The following is a 19,639-nucleotide window of genomic DNA, read 5'->3' on the forward strand; positions in this document are numbered from 1 at the left end:
AAATATGAGTATATAACGTTTAAAAATCTTTGAGTTGAAACCACCGCCTCGTGACGTCACGCCAGAGCGCTCTGCCCATTGAACGCCGCGCGCCCAGGGGGCGCTCCGAGCCGTTGACGTCACGCAACGAGCTTCCGGGGTCACAGTGCGGCGCGGTCGCCAGCTTCCGGGTGAGAGGTCGCGGCGTCGTGACCACGCGGAGGAGGCGGAGCCATGGCTGCCACTGCAGCAGCTGAGTTGAAGAGCGTGGAGGAGCGACGCTTCGGTCTGTCGCTCTCTCTGTGTCTCATTGTCTCTCTGTGTGGCTCTGTGTGTCTCTCCGTGTCTCCCTCCGTCTCTCTGTCTCACTGTCATCGTGTCTCACTGTCTCCCTCTGTCAACGTGTCTCACCGTCTCCCTCTGTCAACGTGTCTCACTGTCTCCCTCTGTCACTGTGTCTCACTGTCTCCCTCTGTCACTGTGTCTCACTGTCTCCCTCTGTCAATGTGTCTCACTGTCTCCCTCTGTCAATGTGTCTCACTGTCTCCCTCTGTCACTGTGTCTCCCTCTGTCAATGTGTCTCACTGTCTCCCTTTGTCAATGTGTCTCACTGTCTCCCTCTGTCACCGTGTCTCACTGTCTCCCTCTGTCACTGTGTCTCCCTTTGTCCCTGTCTCCCTCTGTCACTGTCTCTCACTGTCTCCCTCTGTCACTGTGTCTCCCTCTGTCACTGTCTCCCTCTGTCACTGTGTCTCACTGTCTCCCTCTGTCACTGTGTCTCACTGTCTCCCTCTCTCACTGTCTCCCTCTGTCACTGTGTCTCAAGTCTCCCTCTGTCACTGTGTCTCACTGTCTCCCTCTGTCACTGTGTCTCACTGTCTCCCTCTGTCACCGTGTCTCACTGTCTCCCTCTGTCACTGTGTCTCACTGTCTCCCTTTGTCAATGTGTCTCACTGTCTCCCTCTGTCACCGTGTCTCACTGTCTCCCTCTGTGACACGCTGACAGAGAGAGACAGTGTCTTTACTGTGTCTCCCTCTGTCACTGTGTTTCACTGTGTCTTTACTGTGTCTCCCTCTGTCACTGTGTCTCCATCTGTCGCTGTCTCCCTCTGTCAATGTGTCTCACTGTCTCCCTCTGTCAATGTGTCTCACTGTCTCCCTCTGTCACAGTGTCTCACTGTCTCCCTCTGTCACTGTGTCTCACTGTCTCTCTCTGTCACTGTGTCTCCCTCTTTCAATGTGTCTCACTGTCTCCCTCTGTCACAGTGTCTCACTGTCTCCCTCTGTCACTGTGTCTCCCTTTGTCACTGTCTCCCTCTGTCAATGTGTCTCACTTTCTCCCTCTGTCACTGTCTCTCACTGTCTCCCTCTGTCACTGTGTCTCCCTTTGTCACTGTCTCCCTCTGTCACTGTGTCTCACTGTCTCCCTCTGTCACTGTGTCTCACTGTCTCTCTCTGTCACTGTGTCTCACTGTCTCCCTCTGTCACTGTGTCTCACTGTCTCCCTCTGTCACTGTGTCTCACTGTCTCCCTCTGTCACTGTGTCTCACTGTCTCCCTCTGTCACCGTGTCTCACTGTCTCCCTCTGTCACTGTGTCTCACTGTCTCCCTCTGTCACTGTCTCTCACTGTCTCCCTCTGTCACTGTGTCTCCCTCTGTCACTGTCTCCCTCTGTCAATGTGTCTCACTGTCTCCCTCTGTCACAGTGTCTCACTGTCTCCCTCTGTCAATGTGTCTCCCTCTATCACAGTGTCTCACTGTCTCCCTCTGTCACTGTGTCTCACTGTCTTCCTCTGTCACCGTGTCTCACTGTCTCCCTCTGTCACCGTGTCTTACTGTCTCCCTCAGTGACACGCTGACAGAGGGAGACAGTGTCTTTACTGTGTCTCCCTCTGTCACTGTGTTTCACTGTGTCTTTACTGTGTCTCCCTCTGTCACTGTGTCTCCATCTGTCGCTGTCTCCTTCTGCCTCGATGTGTCTCTATCTCCCTGTCTCTCTGTGTCTCCTCGTGTCTCCCTATGTCTGTCTGTGTCTCCTCGTGTCTCCCTCTTGTCTCCCTGACTCCCTGTTTCTCTTTGTCTCCCTGTGTGTCTCCGACTCTTGTCTCACTGTGTATCTCTGTCTCCTGTCTGTCTCCCTCTCTCTCTTCCCCTTTGTGTGCCTCTCCGTCACCCTGTTTGTCTGTGTCTCTCTGTGTGTCTAGCTCCTTGTGTCTCTCTTTATACCTGTGCCCTGTCTCCTTCTGACCCTCTCATCAGTACATTGGGATATCCATCGATCGATCTCTACGTTGCACATTGCATTGACCTGAGCATTGAGATTTCCACTGATCCCTAAATTGATATCTGCGCATTGCGTTCATCTGCACTTTGAGCGATCTCTGCATTGATCCGCGCGTTGTGTGCTCCGCACTGATCCGTACTCAGACCTCGCCCCGGCGTCCCTCCCGGAGGAGCTCTCCTTCTCCGTGCTCCAGTCGGGATGCGCGGGGGAGTTCCGCGCGGTCCTCGCAGCCCACAGCCCGGCTCCCGCTCAGCTGGGACCTCCACTCTCCACCGTACGACCGCCCCCCGCCCCTCCTCACTCAGTGTCGCATTGGATTGTGTATCCTCGCCCCGTGCGTCCTCGTCTTCCCCTTCCCGCACCAACCCCACCGTGCGTATCCACGCCTCTGATCTGTTCCTCCGGTGCGTACGTCACTTGTTCCTCCGTATGCGATAATCGCCTTCTGGCGTTCCTTCACTCCGTTCCGCAACCGCCCCCCCCCCCCACCGCGTGTCTCCGTTCCGCCCACCGTGTGTCTTCGTTCTTCCGTTTCGTTCCTCCATTTCGTTCCTCCATTCTGTTCCTCCGTTTCGTTCCTCTGGGCGTGCATCCCCCCCCCCCGTTCCTCCACTCCGTTCCGCCCCCCCCGCGTGTCTCCAGTCCTCCAATTCGTTCCTCCGTACCTCCTCGCTGTGCATCCCCCAAACCCTCCGCGCGCGTTTCACCGCTTGCCCTTCCCCCCCCCCCCACCTTCCGAGCGTTGTTGCAGATCACTCCCCATGCTTCACCGTCTTCTGCCCCCCCCCCCCCCACCGCTCCCCGTGTCTCTCAGCTCCCCCATGGCGTTCCGCCCCACGCCGAGGACCTGCGGGAGCTGCTGCAGAGGGAGCTGCTGTCGGCGGAGCACCTGCCCATCCACGACTTCCAGCGCCTGCAGCAGTGAGCAGCGCACGCGCCGTGACGGGGTCGTGATGTTGACTACCTCGCCTGGTATACAGGAGGTCGTGGGTTCGATCCCGACCCTGACGCCTGCTGCTGTATATTTGGAGTTTGCGGTATCTCTCACACTCATCATCATCACGGTGGCTAGGAGATGTTAACTACCTCGCCTGGTGTGCAGGAGGTCGTGGGTTCGATCCCGACCCTGACGCCTGCTGCTGTATATTTGGAGTTTGCGGTATCTCTCACACTCATCATCATCACGGTGGCTAGGAGATGTTGACTACCTCGCCTGGTATACAGGAGGTCGTGGGTTCGATCCTGACCTTGACGCCTGATGTATATTTGGAGTTTGCGGTATCTCTCACACTCATCATCATCACGGTGGCTAGGAGATGTTGACTACCTCGCCTGGTATACAGGAGGTCGTGGGTTCGATCCCGACCTTGATGCCTGATGTATATTTGGAGTTTGCGGTATCTCCCAATCTCATCATCATCACTGTTACACTGTTACATTGCTTTTTTGACTATGTTTGTTTTTTTGTAGTACGGAGTTAAACTGTTGGCTTTAATCTAAGTTGTCTTGTGGTTGTTGTTTGACTTGCATCCCTCTGGGATTTTTGCACACAGCGTACGGTGCTTTTTCTGGAAGATTTTGCTGTTTTTTTCCTGGATTTTTCTGTTTGCGCATAGTCACTTTAAGATGTTTTCTTGTTCATGTTTTAGTTTTTTTGTTTGTTGCGGTTGCACCCGATTCAAGAGCCGAATGGCTCACAGGGCTATACCCAATAAATGAAACTGAAAAAACTGAAATGAAACTGATCACGGTGGCTAGGAGATGTTAACTACCTCACCTGGTATACAGGAGGTCGTGGGTTCAATCCAGACCCTGACGCCTGCTGTATATTTGGATATAACAATAGGTTTTACCCTTTCTGGCAATAAAACAGGTGTCAAGATTTTAAAACACCAAAAAGCATCCTTATTCAAGGAATCCTGTCTACATTAACCACACTTGCTTGTGGTGAACATGCAAACAAACAACATGCTCTGATAATATATGCATTGTCTTTGAAACTGATTGGTCCAGGTCTGCCGGATAATGTTGGAAGCAGCCGGATAATCGCGCACCGGATAAAATCGCAGTGCCGGATAATCGATGATCGGCCGTACGTACGTACGTACGAGTGACGGTGCGCGCGCCTGTCCTCCCACCAGCTTCTGGCCGCGCGTGGGGCAAGCTGACTCGCTCTACCACGTGGACACGGGCCCCGCCCCGACCACCGTCCGCGTGGAGCGCAACCCCACCACGGGGGAGCTGCTGGCCTACACCGAGGTACGCGCGCGACGATAAGCCACTTCGCCGCGCGATGAGAAGCCCTTTGTTGCGTGATGAGAATCCACTTCGTCACGTGATCATGAGCCACTTCGTCGCGTGATGAGAAGCCACTTCGTTACGTGATCATAAGCCACTTCGTCACAAGTTGATAACCCTTCATCCAGCAGTGGATAGAACCCGGCTCGCGCTTGTGTGACAAGTTAGTCTGTGTGTGTGTCCAGGTGCTAGTGGAGGACACGGGGCTGTCGTCCAAGAATTCGCTGTCCTTCCGTCGTCCACCCGGACCCCCGTCGGAGGCTCTCAGGGGCAGCAACACCAACTTCCCGTTCTGGCCCGGTACGCACCGACGCACAAAGCCAAAGATCCCCCGTATAGCCTTCAAAGACTTTTGGGGCAAGTACTGTTAGTAGCGAGTAGCACCTATGAAGGCCGGCACAGTGCACGAGGCGGTAGGTGGCCAGCACCGTGCTCAGACGCCTTTGTGTCCCTTGTGGTGATGTTTACACACCACACACAGGTACTCATTTGAGGGCAGGCCGAAGATCGTTTCGGATAATCGTCACTGTTGTCGACCGTGAGTGGGAATCGAACTCATATCGCCGGGTTCATAGCACGGCGTGCAAACTGCTGCACTGTTAAAGGCTATCTGGGGGATATTTGTCTTTGAGTCTCTCAGTGGAAAGCCTCGAACCCGGCGACCCAAGTTCGATTCCCGCTCACAGCTAACAATGATGGCGAATATCTGAACCGGTCCTGGCCCTCCCCTAGGTTGACAAAGCCTTAAATCATGACCTAATGTGTTTTTAATCGATATCAGCAATGGGGAGACAAAAGCGGCCGGGCATGGTGCTTGCCACCCCATCCCCTGCCGGCCTTGATCGGTGCTACTCGCTAACAGCACTAGCCCCATCATTCAGAATGAGAATCTTTATTTAAACTGGAGGAATCTGATGAACTCATGAAGCTCGTTTTCACAGTCTGTTAAAGGCCATAGTGCCATATTGCCTGGTCACGCTGATTGGATCTAGGTAAAAGGGCAGCCCTGCAAGTGCTTTTCTCAGGCCACTGTTAGCGAAGAGTGCCTCCCCACTAGAGGAAGCTCTCCTGCAACCTTCTGCATTACTTGACTTTATTTCGTAGTAACACTCCGTTGCAGGCCTTCCGGGGGAACTTTGTCTTTTTGTTTATTTGCATCGCGCAGGAGGGATGGATGAGCCGACGGTGGAGGCCATGAGCGAGCGAAGCGCAGCGGAGGAGGAGCTTGACTTTGAGAATGGTGCATCGCACGACGCCATGCCACGCCACGTCACGTGACGCACACCTTGTCACGTGACCCACGCACGTGACAACGAACCCCGTGCATTCGCCCGCGGACGCTGTGGCTGATACCGCCGTTTTGTCCGTAGCGCAAGGGCAGAGTTCAAAAAAGTATCGATCGATTTTTCGCCAATTTTATCCCGATCTCCGAGTTCACCACCTGTCGACGATGTTGAACTCGGTCGTGAGAGGTACGAGCCGGAGCTTTCCCCAGGCAGAGTTTGGTAAATTTGTTGGTCGCATCGAAACAATATCCTCGTAATTGCGGCGACCTTGTCAGGTCGGATCAATCCCGGCCGCGCTGCCGATGTCGTGGAGCGCGATCAAGAATCCGTCTGGAAATTCCTCGCAAAGCAGTGCACCCGCCGGTGCCCAGAGAGCGTCCAGCGGATATCGGAGCCACCTCTTGAGAACCCTTTGAAGTGATGTCCATTTCTACCTGCTGCGCCACTGACAGCAATGTCCTTCGAATGGCATTCAAGTGATCTCTGCACGACCCAGTAAAGGGCATCGCTCTCGCACGCGCTCTGCCTAATGAACTAAAAACTATTAAGCTAATTTTTGTTTTATTTTAAAGCTGAACTATAAACTATTTTTATTTTGCCAGGTAAGGCCCACTGAGCTATATAGCTCTTTTTTCAGAAGTGACCCAGAAAGGGTAGCCCAAACAAGTGGCTCATCAAGTGGAAATCATGACAGCCAAATACTAAAATCGCACGTTGGTTCTAAATGTGGAGGGAAACACCGGAGGACCGGGAGAAAAACCCACGCCACCACAGGGAGACAGACACGCCAACTCCAAATATACAGCAGCAGGCGTCAGGGTCGGGATCGAACCCACGACCTCCTGTATACCAGGCGAGGTAGTTAACATCTCCTAGCCACCGTGATGATGATGATGAGAGAGACACGCAAACTCCAAATATAGAGCAGGCGTCAGGGTCGGGATCGAACCCATGACCTCCTGCACACCAGGCGAGGTAGTTAACATCTCCTAGCCACCGTGATGATGATGATGATGAGAGAGAGACACGCACACTCCAAATATAGAGCAGGCGTCAGGGTCGGGATCGAACCCATGACCTCCTGCATACCAGGCGAGGTATTTAACATCTCCTAGCCACCGTGATGATGATGAGAGAGAGAGAGAGAGACACGCGAACTCCAAATATAGAGCAGGCGTCAGGGTTGGGATCGAACCCACGACCTCCTGCATACCAGGCGAGGTAGTTAACATCTTGTCACCACGGCGACCATGAAAGTGCTAAAGCTGTGAAACAGAGGGAAGCCGGACGGTAGCGGCGATGGAGACTGTAAGAGCGGCCCTTGAAGATCCGGGGTGCTGGCGTCACGAACGCCACGTGATCTTGAAGAAGGGAGGCAAGCGGATCGACCTCTTGACCCCGTGCAATGTTGTGCTCGCAGACCTCCTCACGGTGCCACCCGGGATGAAGAGAGGCATGGAGTTCAACAAACCAGGTGATGCGATTGTTTGACCAGATTGAAACGGTGAACCTGTGCGACAAGCGGCAGGCTGGCTGCTGCCAGGCCGCACCGCCACCCCCCCGTAGTCATCAGTTGTGATTAACGGCTAATGTCGATGGTGATGACAATGATGATGCGTCGTCGATGGTGACGATGTTGGTGATGACGTTGCACTACGAACCCGGCGACTCGAGTTCGATTGCCGCTCGCGGCCACCAACACCGGTGACGATTATCTGAAACGGACTTGGGCCTCCCCTAGGTCGACTCAGCCTCAAATGTGTACCTGGCGTGCTGTGTAAACAACGCCACTGGGGAGACAAAGGCGGTCGGGCGTGGTGCTGGCCACCCGCCCTCTCGTGTACGTGTACCGTACCGGCCATATCGGTGCTGCTTGCTTACAGCACTTGCCCCAACGGTCTGTTAAGGCTACACGGGGGATCTTTGGTGATGACGGTAATTTCCATGGTTTCGATGTCAATGGCATTTACGTCGTCGCTTTGTGGTGGTGACGATGGTGCTCTCACTGCCAATGTAACTGACGATGTGGTTGATGTCGTCAGTGACCTTGTCGATAATGATGACCTTTTCGATGACCTTTTCGATGACCATGTCGATGACTTTGTTGACGACCTTGCCGACGACCTTGCCGACGACGCCTTCAGATCGCCCCGTCCCGCGCGGCATCGTGAGCCTCGCCGCCATCCAGCAGGGCCTCGACGACTTCGACCTGGGAGGCCCCAGCGACGATGACGACGACAAGGAGGAGGAAGAAAACGCGGGGACCAAGAAGAAGGAGGAGGAACGGAGAGATCCGACGAAGGGCGGCGCGGCCAGCAAGAGGAGAGAGCGCCAACCCAGGGTGGGAGAGAAGAAACGACAGCAGCAGACCCCGCAGTCGTCCAAGCCGGCCTTCAAGCGCTCCAACAGCCTCGAGGGCCTAGGAGTTCAGGTGCGGTTGTGTGCCGCGATGTCAAAGAGAGACACAACTGCGTGTGGGTGTGTTTGTGTAAAGCAAAAGGTTTTGTTCGGATAGAGGGAGCTAGACGGGCATAGGCACGGGCGAGAGTAGAGATGGAGTGATGTGGTACAAGAGGAAGTGGAGCCGAGTGGACTTGCCGATGACCGGTACCAGCGGTGTCAAGATCGGCCTCTGTGGAGGACGCTGCTGGGCAGTTGGAGGCAGTCGCCCTCCAGCAACAACGGAGGGGAGAGGAGCAACGCTCACAACATAGAGGGGAGCACCGGGCTGCTAAAACGCAGAGAGTTGACTCAGTGGGGAGCACGGGTGGTGCATCGGCCAGTCATCTAAGTCGGTCAACACGTGGCAACCCGGTCTGTCCTGTGACCCCTTGGCCGCGGGCGTTCGACACTTCACGTGGCCTTAAAGTGCACATAGCCTGGCACAAGCGCCGTGGTGACGTCACCGCCACTTAAGTGGCAAAAGCAAAAAAAAAGTTGGCAAAAATCGTGCTTACGCCTCTTATTTGTCCTCTGTGGTGTTGAACCGGCAACGCTAACTTAACGTTCCAAAACCCTGCGACGAGATAAACTAAACTTAACTTTTTATTTAACCAAGTAAGGTCCCCTGAGCTATATAGATTTTTTTCAGAAGCGACCTGGCCACAAATAATAGCCCAATAAAAGCGACTTGTCATCTCGTGGAAATGTAAAGCAGCCAAATACTCCAAACGCCTGACGTTGATTCTAAATTTGAAGGGAAAGGTCTGAGGACCCCAATAAAAACCCACGTGACCACGGGGAGAGAGAGAGACACGCAAACTCCAAATATACAGCAGGTGTCAGGGTCGGGATCGAACCCACGACCTCTGGCATAAGAGGCGAGGTAGTTAACATCTCCTAGCTACCGTGATGATGATGATGAGAGAGACACGCAAACTCCAAATATACAGCAGGCGTCAGGGTCGGGATCGAACCCACGACCTCTGGCATAAGAGGCGAGGTAGTTAACATCTCCTAGCTACCGTGATAATGATGAGAGAGACACGCAAACTCCAAATATACAGTAGGCGTCAGGTTCGGGATCGAACCCACGACCTCTGGCATAAGAGGCGAGGTAGCCACCGTGGCGGCCCCTTTATGACGAATAAAGCCACCACGGCAAACCACGCATGTGCACGATTCTTCTTCCCCTGTTGGCTTCTGTCTTTAAAGGAGACCGTGCCTGAGGGAAAGGCCGGGGCCGCGGGGGCCCCCAAGGCTGTACCACCCTCGCCCCTGGTGGCAGGGGGCGTGAAGGAAGAGGAGGAGCGCTGGGCCATCCCCTTGGACGTGAGCACGCCCGTGCCCGACTTCCACAAGCGGGTGCCCAACCCGGCCTTTAAGGTGAGAGGCGGGCGGGCACTGCTAGTCTAACATTCGTCTCACGACAACGCTAACACTAGCTCTGGCACTAGCCAGAGCGATAGACACAAGTCTAAAGGTGAATGTGTGGAGTACCTTTGCATGCTTCATGTGCAGGATCGAGCAGGAGACCACAAGGGGGCAGCAACCATAACAAAGCTACTGTGGCCCCTCGCTCCCCTCCCTCCCTCCCTCCTTCCCCTCCACTCCCTCCATTCCCTCCCTCCTTCCTCTCCCTCCCTCCCCTCCCTCCCTCCCTCCCTCCCTCTACTCCTTCCCTCCTTCCCCTCCCTCCCTCGCTCCCCTCCCTCCCTCCACTCCCTCCCTCCCTCCCTCCACTCCCTCCCTCTACTCCTTCCCTCTACTCCCTCTGTTCCCTCCACTCCCCTCCCTCCCTCCATATACTCCCTCCCTCCCTCCCTTTCTCCCTCCACTCCCTCCCTCCCTCTACTCCTTCCCTCTACTCCCTCTGTTCCCTCCACTCCCCTCCCTCCATATACTCCCTCCACTGCCTCCCCCCGTCAGTGGCCCTTTGAGCTGGACACGTTTCAGAAGCAGGCGATCCTGCGGCTGGAGAACCACGAGTCGGTGTTTGTCGCGGCGCACACGTCGGCCGGCAAGACGGTGGTGGCCGAGTACGCCATCGCTCTATCACAGCGCAACATGACGCGGTACGGGTGGCGGCTGCGGCGCCTGCGGTGCCGTAGTGGTAGCAGCACCCGCGCCACGCGGGAAACAACAAGGGGACCCCCCTGGGTTCGATTCCCGATTCGGGCGATTAGCTGTGCGGAATTTTGTATGTTTGTCTGTGGGTAAGTGTGTGCGAGTGGATGAATGTGTGAAGTTGGTGGTGAGCGGGTGAGTGTGCGAGTGGACGAGTGTGCGAACTGAGTGATTGTGTGAAGTGGGTGAGTGTGTTTGGGTGTGTGAGTGAGTGTGTGGGTGAGTGTGTGTGTGTGTGCAATGTGTGGGGAGCGGTAGTGTCGCGGTTAGCACGCTGCGCTACGAATCCGGCGACCCGAGTTCGATTCCCGCTCAAGGCCAACACCAGTGAAGATTATCTGAGCCGGTTCTGGGCCTCCCCTAGGTCGACTCAGCCTCAAATGAGTACCTTGTGCAGTGTGTTAACACCGCTACTGGGGAGACAAAGGTGGCCAGGCGTGGTGCTGGCCACCCACCCTCTCGTGTGCCATGCCGGCCTTCATAAGTGCTCGCTAACAGCAGTTGCCCCAAAAGTCTGTTCAAGCTATACAGGGGATCTTTGTTTTTTGTGCTGTGTGTGCCTTGTGATCCACGTGCATTGAAGAAAGGCTTTTTCTCTATCTTGCACTCAAGGGTCTTTGGGTTTGTTTGTTGATGTAACTCACTAACCCCCGCACCTCCGATTCGCATAGTTGGATACGTACGGTGCGAAAGAAGTTCATTTTACATGCATACAACCCCCGTGCCCCTACTAGACAACTGTGAAAACGAGCTTTGTAGCTCATTTGATTCTTCCAGGATTAGTAAAGAAAATGTTTCCGAATAGGCCCGGAAAAACGCGTGCCGGTGTCCACGTCACGCGTGTTTTCTGTCCCATCCATCCCTCGGTCTCGCAGGACCATCTACACATCGCCCATCAAGGCGCTGTCCAACCAGAAGTTCCGCGACTTCAAGGCGACGTTCAAGGACGTGGGGCTCCTCACGGGAGACGTGCAGCTGCACCCCGAGGCCTCCTGCCTTATAATGACCACCGAGATCCTCCGGTGCGACCCCCCTCACCTGCCCGCCCGCTCACGCGAACCGCTCGCTCGCTCGTGCGTTTACTCGCGAGACGACGTGCTGATTCGCTCGCTCGCTCGCCGCTCCACCGCTCACTCGCTTGCTCTTTCATTCAGTCACTGACTCATTCGCTCCCATTTTCGCACGCTCACCCGTTCGCTCGCTGCATCGTTGACTCTTTCATTCGAACACCGACTCATTCGCTCACATGTTCGCACGCTCGCTCACTCCATCGTTCACTCTCCCACCCATTCGCTCACCGACTCATTCGCTCACATGCTCGCACGCTCGCTCACTCCATCGTTCACTCTCCCACCCATTCGCTCACCGACTCATTCGCTCACATGCTCGCACGCTCGCTCACTCCATCGTTCACTCTCCCACCCATTCACTCACCGACTCATTCGCTCACATGCTCGCATGCACGCTTGCCCACTTGCTTGCTCGCTCACTCGAACACTCACATTGAGAGTACAGTAAAGCCCCCTTTTAGCCGTATTGATCGTGTTATCCGGGAAGATGGCTGCTGGATATCGAAAGATAAAACGCACATTACAGGGTGTATTTCGGAATCTCATCAGATCACTTGTGCCATCTATTGTCACAAGTGGCGAGATGTTAACTACCTCACCTGGTATACAGGAAGTCGTGGGTTCGATCCCGACCCTGACCTCTGTATATTTGGTGTTTGCTCATCTCTCTCTCTTCGGGTCCTCCGGTTTTACACCCAACATTTAGAATCAACATCACGCGTTTAGAGCATTTGGCTGCTATAAATTTCCACGCGGTAATCCACTCGGTCGAGCTGTCACCTGTGGCCAGGTCACTCATGAAAGAGAGCTACACAGCTCAAGTGGGCCCTTACCTGGTACAATAAAAAAATAGTTTGGTTTATAGTTTTCCCGGTGCCAACTGCAACTGCTGTTGCTGCTACGTTCGCTACAGTTGCCAGTTGCTTCCCTTTGCTGTTGCTGCTGCTTTTTCTGTTGCTGTTCTCAATCGCTGCTGCTGCTGCCGTTACAGCTCCATGCTGTACAATGGCTCAGACGTAATCCGCGACCTGGAGTGGGTGATCTTTGATGAGGTTCACTACGTCAACGACGCGGAGGTGAGCGGCTGATGGATTATAACGATGGTGATGATGGTGATGACGATAATGATGGTGATGATGATGATGATGATGACGGTGGTGACGATGGTGATAACGGTGTTGGTGACGATGGTGATGACGGTGATGACAATGATGATGGTGATGATGATGATGACGGTGATGACAGTGATGAAGATGGTGATGATTGCGATGACGATGGCGATGACGATGGCGATGTGGAGCGACATTACGATGCCGCCGGTTGACCACGTTGACGACGTTGACAACGTCAACGTTAACGTAAATGACGACATTGATGACGACGATAACGAAGGCGGCGTTAACGACGTGCGCAGAGAGGCGTGGTGTGGGAGGAAGTGCTCATCATGCTGCCGGAACACGTCAACCTCATCCTGCTGAGCGCCACCGTCCCCAACACCCTGGAGTTTGCCGATTGGATCGGGTGAGGAGTGACTTGACGCTCGCAATCCGAATCGGTCGGCCTTCTCTATGGCAGCAATCATCGCCGCTCTCCTCCCACCCCCCCACCCCCCCCATTGGCTTAAAACTGATACTGCCGTCTCTGCCTCCGCTGTCTCTGCCACCGCTGCCACCGCTGCCTCTGCCACTTCTGCCACCACTGCCTCTGCCACCGCTGCCTCTGACACCGCTGCCTCTGCCACCGCTGCCTCTGCCACTTCTGCCACCACTGCCTCTGCCACCGCTGCCTCTGACACCGCTGTCTCTGCCTCCGCTGTCTCTGCCTCCGCTGTCTCTGCCTCCGCTGTCTCTGCCACCGCTGCCTCTGCCACCGCTGCCACCGCTGCCTCTGCCACCGCTGCCTCTGCCACCGCTGCCTCTGACACCGCTGCCTCTGCCACTTCTGCCACCACTGCCTCTGCCACCGCTGCCTCTGCCACCGCTGCCTCTGACACTTCTGCCACCGCTGCCTCTGCCACTGCTGCCTCTGCCACCGCTGCCACCGCTGCCTCTGCCACCGCTGCCTCTGCCACCGCTGCCTCTGACACCGCTGCCTCTGCCACTTCTGCCACCACTGCCTCTGCCACCGCTGCCTCTGCCACCGCTGCCTCTGCCACTTCTGCCACCGCTGCCTCTGCCACCGCTGCCTCTGCTGCCTCTGCCACCGCTGCCTCTGCCACCGCTGCCTCTGCCACCGCTGCCTCTGACACTTCTCCCACCGCCGTCTCCGCCACCGCCGCTGTCTCCGCCATCTCTGCTGCCATCGCTGCCGCCACGCAGCCGCACCAAGCGCAAGAAGGTTTACGTGGTGAGCACGGCCAAGCGGCCGGTGCCCCTGGAGCACTTCCTGTACACGGGGAACAGCCAGAAGACGCAGGGGGAGCTCTTCCTGCTGCTCAACTCGGCGGGGACGTTCGCGACGCGGGCGCACGCGGACGCCGTCGAGGCGAAGCGCGAGCGCACGAGCAAGCACGCGCAGAGCTTCGGGGCCAAGCAGCCCGTGCAGGGCGGCGGGCCCAAGCAGGTGCGCGGACGGCCGTGGCGATGGTGATGACGATGACTGTGATGACGATGATGGCGATGATGATTGTGATGATGACGACGACGATGGTGATAAAGATTGTGATGATGATTGTGATGACGACGATGATGGTGATGATGACGGCGATTCGAGGCAGGCGCCGTTGAATTTAGAGTTCATGTCGCAGTGGTAACTAACGGCCGTGCCTCACAGCAGCGAGAATCGCCTGGGTTCGATTCCAGTCCCGGTCGCCTTTTGCTGTGTGGCAGTTTGTATACGCTGCCCCAACTTCTGCATGCGTTTCCGCCGGCTTCTCCGGTTTCATCACTGCCACCACCACCACCACCGTCTCTACCACGACCACCTCTACCAGCACCACCATTGTCTCTGCTACCACCACCTCCACTACCACCATCACCTATGCCACCACTCTCTCCATCACCACCACCACAAAGAGCCAGACAAAGATTCCCCGTATAGCCTTCACAGACTGTTGGGGCAAGTGCTGGTGGCGAGTCGCACCTATGAAGTTCACCACCACCACTGCACCGATCGCCACCTCTGACCGCGCGCTGGTCCCGCAGGACAAGGGCGTGTGGCTCTCGCTGCTGGACAGCCTGCGGCGGCGGGACCAGCTGCCCGTGGTGGCGTTCACGTTCTCGCGCAACCGCTGCGACGACACGGCGTCAGGCCTCACCACGCTGGCGCTCACCACGGCCGCTGAGCAGAGCGAGATCCACGTCTTCTTCCGCAAGTGCATCTCCCGCCTCAAGGGCACCGACCGCAGCCTGCCGCAGGTGGGAAGGTGCTGCGGGAACCTCACCCGGGAGTGGAACGCCGTTGCACATTCGCTGCTGCACAGCGACCGTGCAGCAGCGTCACCGGGACGATGACGACAACGGTGACGACGTTTCTAGACGGCGAGTCCCCCCGCGAGTAGTGTGGTGCAATCACCCCCCCCCCCCCACCCCCCCCCCCCTCTCCCACCATCGCGCTTGCAGGTGCTGCAGATGGAGATGCTGCTGAAGAGAGGCGTCGGAGTGCATCACAGCGGCATCCTGCCCATCCTCAAGGAGGTGGTGGAGATGCTGTTCTCGCGGGGCCTCGTCAAGGTACCGTGACGACAGGGCGGGCGATGTGAGGCGACGGGAAGGGGGATGTGAGATGACGACGGGGAGGGCGATATGAGATGAGCAGGTGATGTGAGTTGATGGGCGGGCGATATGATATGACGGGGAGGGCGATGTGAGATGGGCGGGCGATGTGAGATGATGGGCGGGCGATGTGAGATGATGGGCGGGCGATGTGATATGACGGGGAGGGCGATGTGAGATGGGCGGGCGATGTGAGATGATGGGCGGGTGATGTGAGATGATGGGCGGGCGATGTGATATGACGGGGAGGGCGATGTGATATGACGGGGCGGGCGATGTGAGATGGGCGGGGCGGGCGATGTGAGATGGGCGGGCGATGTGAGTTGATGGGGCGGGCGATGTGAGATGATGGGCGGGCGATGTGATATGACGGGGAGGGCGATGTGAGATGGGCGGGCGATGTGAGATGATGGGCGGGCGATGTGAGATGATGGGGCGGGCGATGTGAGATGATGGGTGGGGGATGTGAGATGACGACGCGGCGGGCGCTTTTGTGGTTTGCCGCGCAGGTGCTGTTCGCCACGGAGACGTTTGCGATGGGCGTGAACATGCCGGCCCGCACCGTGGTCTTCGACTCGATCCGCAAGCACGACGGCACCAACTTCCGAGACCTCTCCCCGGGTACCGGCACGCGGTTCATGCGCTTGGCCCGGCAGGCGGTGGCGGTCGTGGTCACGCACGTGGCTGCAGCAAGAAATGTGGACTCTCCGCCTGCACCGTCAAATACACAAAACCCCACGTGTGCGAGGGGGCAACACTCTATGCTGTAGCCAACCGTGCCAATCGGAGGTGCGGGAGTTCGGGATTGACTCGGCCTATCATCCCTCTTTGAGGCGCCACGGTGGCGAGATGTTATCTACCTCGCCTGGTATACAGATGGTCGTGGGTTCGATCCCAACCCTGACGCCTATATTCAGTATTCGGAGTTTGCACGTTCTCCCCTTGGTCACGTGGATTATTCTGTGGGTCCTCTGGTTTTTCCTTCCACATTTAGAATCAAGCGTTTAGAGTATTTGACCGCTATAGATTTCCACGTGATATAAAGCCAACTTAATTGAGCTATCAGTTGTGACCGGGTCGCTTCTGAAAAAATAACTTTATAGCTCAGTGGTGAATACCTGGTAAAATACAAAATAGCGAGTTAAAATATTTATTACTAAAGTTAGAGTGATTCGTGAACGCCTGAGTGACAAAGCTAAATCTGACGCGGTGGCGGATGTCTTTTGTGGTGCGGTCATTTGTTGGCCGGGACTGAGACCGCCAAGTCCTCTAGACTTGGGAATCAGAATCAGAATAATGATTTATAACTGGAGGAATCCGATGAGCTATGAAGCTCTTTTTCACAGATGTCCAGTCGGGGCGATTAAGAACGTTACAACAACAGATGGTACAAAAACACGAGTGCAAAGTACGCGAAAGGTAAACAAATCACCCAAACGCACACAAATCAAACTAAACCATCCCCATCCTACCAGGCAGAGCCCACGGAGGTATGAACTTATTTGTCAGAAGCGACCTGGCCACAAATGATAGCTCAACAAAGTGGCCTTTCATTTGGACATTTATAGCAGAACATTAATCTAAATAGTCTTAAACGCATGATTGTAAATGTGGAGGGAAAAACCGGAGTGCAGTTTACCACAGCCGGGCGGGCGGTTAAGGCCTCAGATCTCGACTCAGCGTTCCGGCGGTGTCTGCCTCCCACGAACCATCCGTCCGCCCGTAACATACGTACGCGTGTGTGTGTGAACTTCTTTCGCGCCGTACGTAGCCGACCGTGCTAATCGTAGGTGCGGGAGTGTGGGATTTACTAGGCCTGTCTTCCCTCTGTGTTAAATAGAATCGGAACCACTTTTGTGGAAGGTCAACGGTGCTGTCTCTTAACGGATACATTCACCCCCACCTGTGTGAATGTGGAATTTCCAGCTCTGGCGCGGATTTGTAAAGAGGAGATTAGCGCCCCTCTATCTCTCTCTATGTTTCCGTTTTGCGCAGGGGAGAGTTTTGCCTTGATCTCGAATTAAATGGTTTCGGGAATGCCGAGGCGACCGGGGAGCAGTGGGGGTCAGGACGCGCTGCCTCATCACGTCCTGACCTCCACTGCTCCGTATTTGCCCCCCCCCCAGCCCTTTCACCTGTGGCCGCCCTCCTTGGTCTGCGTCGTTACCCTTTGACCCCGTTTCTATATATATTTTATTAACCCTCGACCCCGTGCCCACCCTGCCTCCCTCCCCCAGGAGAGTACATCCAGATGGCGGGGCGCGCGGGCAGGCGCGGACTCGACACCACGGGCATGGTGATCATCCTGTGCAAGATGGGCGTGCCGGAGATGTCCGACCTGCACAAGATGATGCTGGTGAGCGCTGGCGCTACCACCGCCCCCCCTCTGCTGTAGGTGGGCGCTGCTTTGGCGAGATGTTCACTTCCTCGCCTGGTATACAGGAGGTTGTGGGTTCGATCCCGACCCTGTGACGCCTGCTGTATATTTAGATATAACAATAAGTTTTACATTTTCTGGCAATAAAACAGGTGTCAAGATGTTAAAGCACCAAAAAGCATCCTTATTCAAGGAATCCCGTCTTCATTAACCACACTTGTGAACATGCAAACAAAAAAACATGCTCTCTCTCTGCCTGTGGTCGCGTGTATATTTCTCTGGGTCCTCCGGTTTTTCCATCCTCATTTAGAATCATTTCTATGCGTTTATAGTATTTGACTGCTGTACATTTTCACGTGATGATAAGACACTTCGTTGAGCTATCATTTGTGATGTCCAGGTCGCTTATGAAAAAGAGCTGCGTAGCGCAGTGTGGGCCTTAACTGTTGAAATAAAAAATATATAGTTTTAAAATAGTTTGCGTACGTGTCTATTTGTACAGGGCAAGCCCACGAAGCTGGAGTCTCAGTTCCGCCTCACGTACACCATGATCCTGAACCTGCTGCGCGTGGAGGCGATCCGCGTGGAGGACATGATGAAGAGGAGCTTCTCCGAGTTCCACACGCGCAAGGATGCCAAGGTTCAACAACCGCCACAACAACAACAACCGCGATAATTTTATTGTTTTATATTTTTATTATTTTATTGTTTCCCTTCTACGTGACTTTACCGAAAGAACCAAGAATATATAACAACAACCGCCATTCGCCACTGAATGGCGGTGACGTCACCGCGGCGCTTGTGCCAGGCTATGTGCACTTTAAGGCGGCCACGTGAGGTGTCGAACGCCCGCTGGCAGGAGGTCACGGGACAGACCCAGGTGCCATGGGTTGGCCGACTGAGATGACTGGCCGATGCCCCACCCGTGCACAGGCACACATGCACGGTTGGCTACGTACTATGCGAAAGAAGTTCAACATACATACATAAAAAGAGAAAGATCGCCCGTATAGCCTTAAAAGACTGTTGAGGCAAATTTTGTTCGCGAGTAGCACCTATGAAGGTTGAACGGCACATGAAGGGGTGGGTGGGCAGCACCACGCCCGGCCGCCTTTGTCTAGCCAATGGCGATGTGTTATCACACCGCACCAGGTACTCATTTAAGGTCTGAGTCGACCTAGGGGATGCCCAGGAACGGTTCAGATAATCGTCACTGGCGTTGGTCGTGAGCAGGAATCGAACTCGGGTCGCCGGGTTTGTAGCGCAGTGTGGAGCACGTATGTGCAGTTACATGTGGAGCACGTGTAGAGCACGTGTGTGGAGTATGCGCGTATAGTACGTGTGCATGTCTAATGTGATTGATTATCAAGATTATCAAGAAAGAAGATGAATCCTTGCAGTCACGAAAGCTTTAAATCGAAATTTAACCGCCTCTACGGGGAGGGATTCCACACAACCTTAAGATCATTCAACAGACTCCAGCGCTGTCCTCCAGACAGTCTCGTCCCTTCACCTGATGAAGGCCGCTGGTGTTGTGGCCGAAACGTCGTGAGAATTTTATCGTGTTATTTTATTTTATTCTCATTCTACGTGACTTTACCGAAAGAACCAAAGAAGATGAATCCTTGCAGTCACGAAAGCTTTAAATCGAAATTTATATCAAGAGACCACAAGAGGGCAGCGACACTCACAAAGCGACTGTGGCCCCTGCCTTTACCCCCCTCCATTCCCTCGCCCCCCGCACGCCCTCCACTCCCGCCGCGCACAGGAGCACGAGCACAGGGTGCGGCACCTCTCCGCGCGGCTCTCTGGGATGGCGGAGGCCGACTGCTCGGGCCAGCTGTCGGACCTGCCCGAGTACCACGCGTGCGCCCGCCAGTTCGTCGAGCTGCGCTGCGAGGCGCTGCGCGGCGCCGCGGCCACCCCCGCCGGCGCCCGCGCCCTCTCGCCGGGCCGCGTGGTCGTCGCCAACTCGTCCCGCGCGCCCAACTCCCTCGCCGTGCTGCTGCAGGTGCCGCCTGGGGGCGGGGGTTTGGGGGGCGGTGCAGGCGGTAGGGTGCAGGGCT

At 55.6% G+C, this 19,639-nt stretch overlaps 1 protein-coding gene across 1 annotated transcript in view; it reads left to right on the top strand.

The window, feature by feature from the left end:
- Positions 1 to 19,639, top strand: part of SKIC2 (SKI2 subunit of superkiller complex) — a 27,536-nt gene continuing 7,897 nt past the window's right edge. The window contains exons 1-20 of the mRNA XM_032973129.2: positions 1 to 265; positions 2,407 to 2,537; positions 3,078 to 3,184; positions 4,405 to 4,522; positions 4,747 to 4,861; positions 5,727 to 5,801; positions 7,268 to 7,321; positions 7,992 to 8,278; positions 9,502 to 9,672; positions 10,216 to 10,361; positions 11,289 to 11,435; positions 12,475 to 12,559; positions 12,898 to 13,004; positions 13,802 to 14,045; positions 14,627 to 14,839; positions 15,044 to 15,154; positions 15,706 to 15,817; positions 17,434 to 17,552; positions 18,076 to 18,213; positions 19,342 to 19,584. Of these exons, the coding sequence (XP_032829020.2) occupies positions 214 to 265; positions 2,407 to 2,537; positions 3,078 to 3,184; positions 4,405 to 4,522; positions 4,747 to 4,861; positions 5,727 to 5,801; positions 7,268 to 7,321; positions 7,992 to 8,278; positions 9,502 to 9,672; positions 10,216 to 10,361; positions 11,289 to 11,435; positions 12,475 to 12,559; positions 12,898 to 13,004; positions 13,802 to 14,045; positions 14,627 to 14,839; positions 15,044 to 15,154; positions 15,706 to 15,817; positions 17,434 to 17,552; positions 18,076 to 18,213; positions 19,342 to 19,584 (2,775 nt within the window). The 5' untranslated portion in view covers positions 1 to 213. The remainder of the gene's footprint in view (positions 266 to 2,406; positions 2,538 to 3,077; positions 3,185 to 4,404; positions 4,523 to 4,746; positions 4,862 to 5,726; positions 5,802 to 7,267; positions 7,322 to 7,991; positions 8,279 to 9,501; positions 9,673 to 10,215; positions 10,362 to 11,288; positions 11,436 to 12,474; positions 12,560 to 12,897; positions 13,005 to 13,801; positions 14,046 to 14,626; positions 14,840 to 15,043; positions 15,155 to 15,705; positions 15,818 to 17,433; positions 17,553 to 18,075; positions 18,214 to 19,341; positions 19,585 to 19,639) is intronic.

The sequence above is a fragment of the Petromyzon marinus genome, chromosome 50, assembly GCF_048934315.1.
Source record: "Petromyzon marinus isolate PM22_M1 ecotype Great Lakes invasive population chromosome 50, UKy_Petmar_22M1.pri1.0, whole genome shotgun sequence".
In the NCBI taxonomy this organism is placed as follows: Eukaryota; Metazoa; Chordata; class Hyperoartia; order Petromyzontiformes; family Petromyzontidae; genus Petromyzon; species Petromyzon marinus.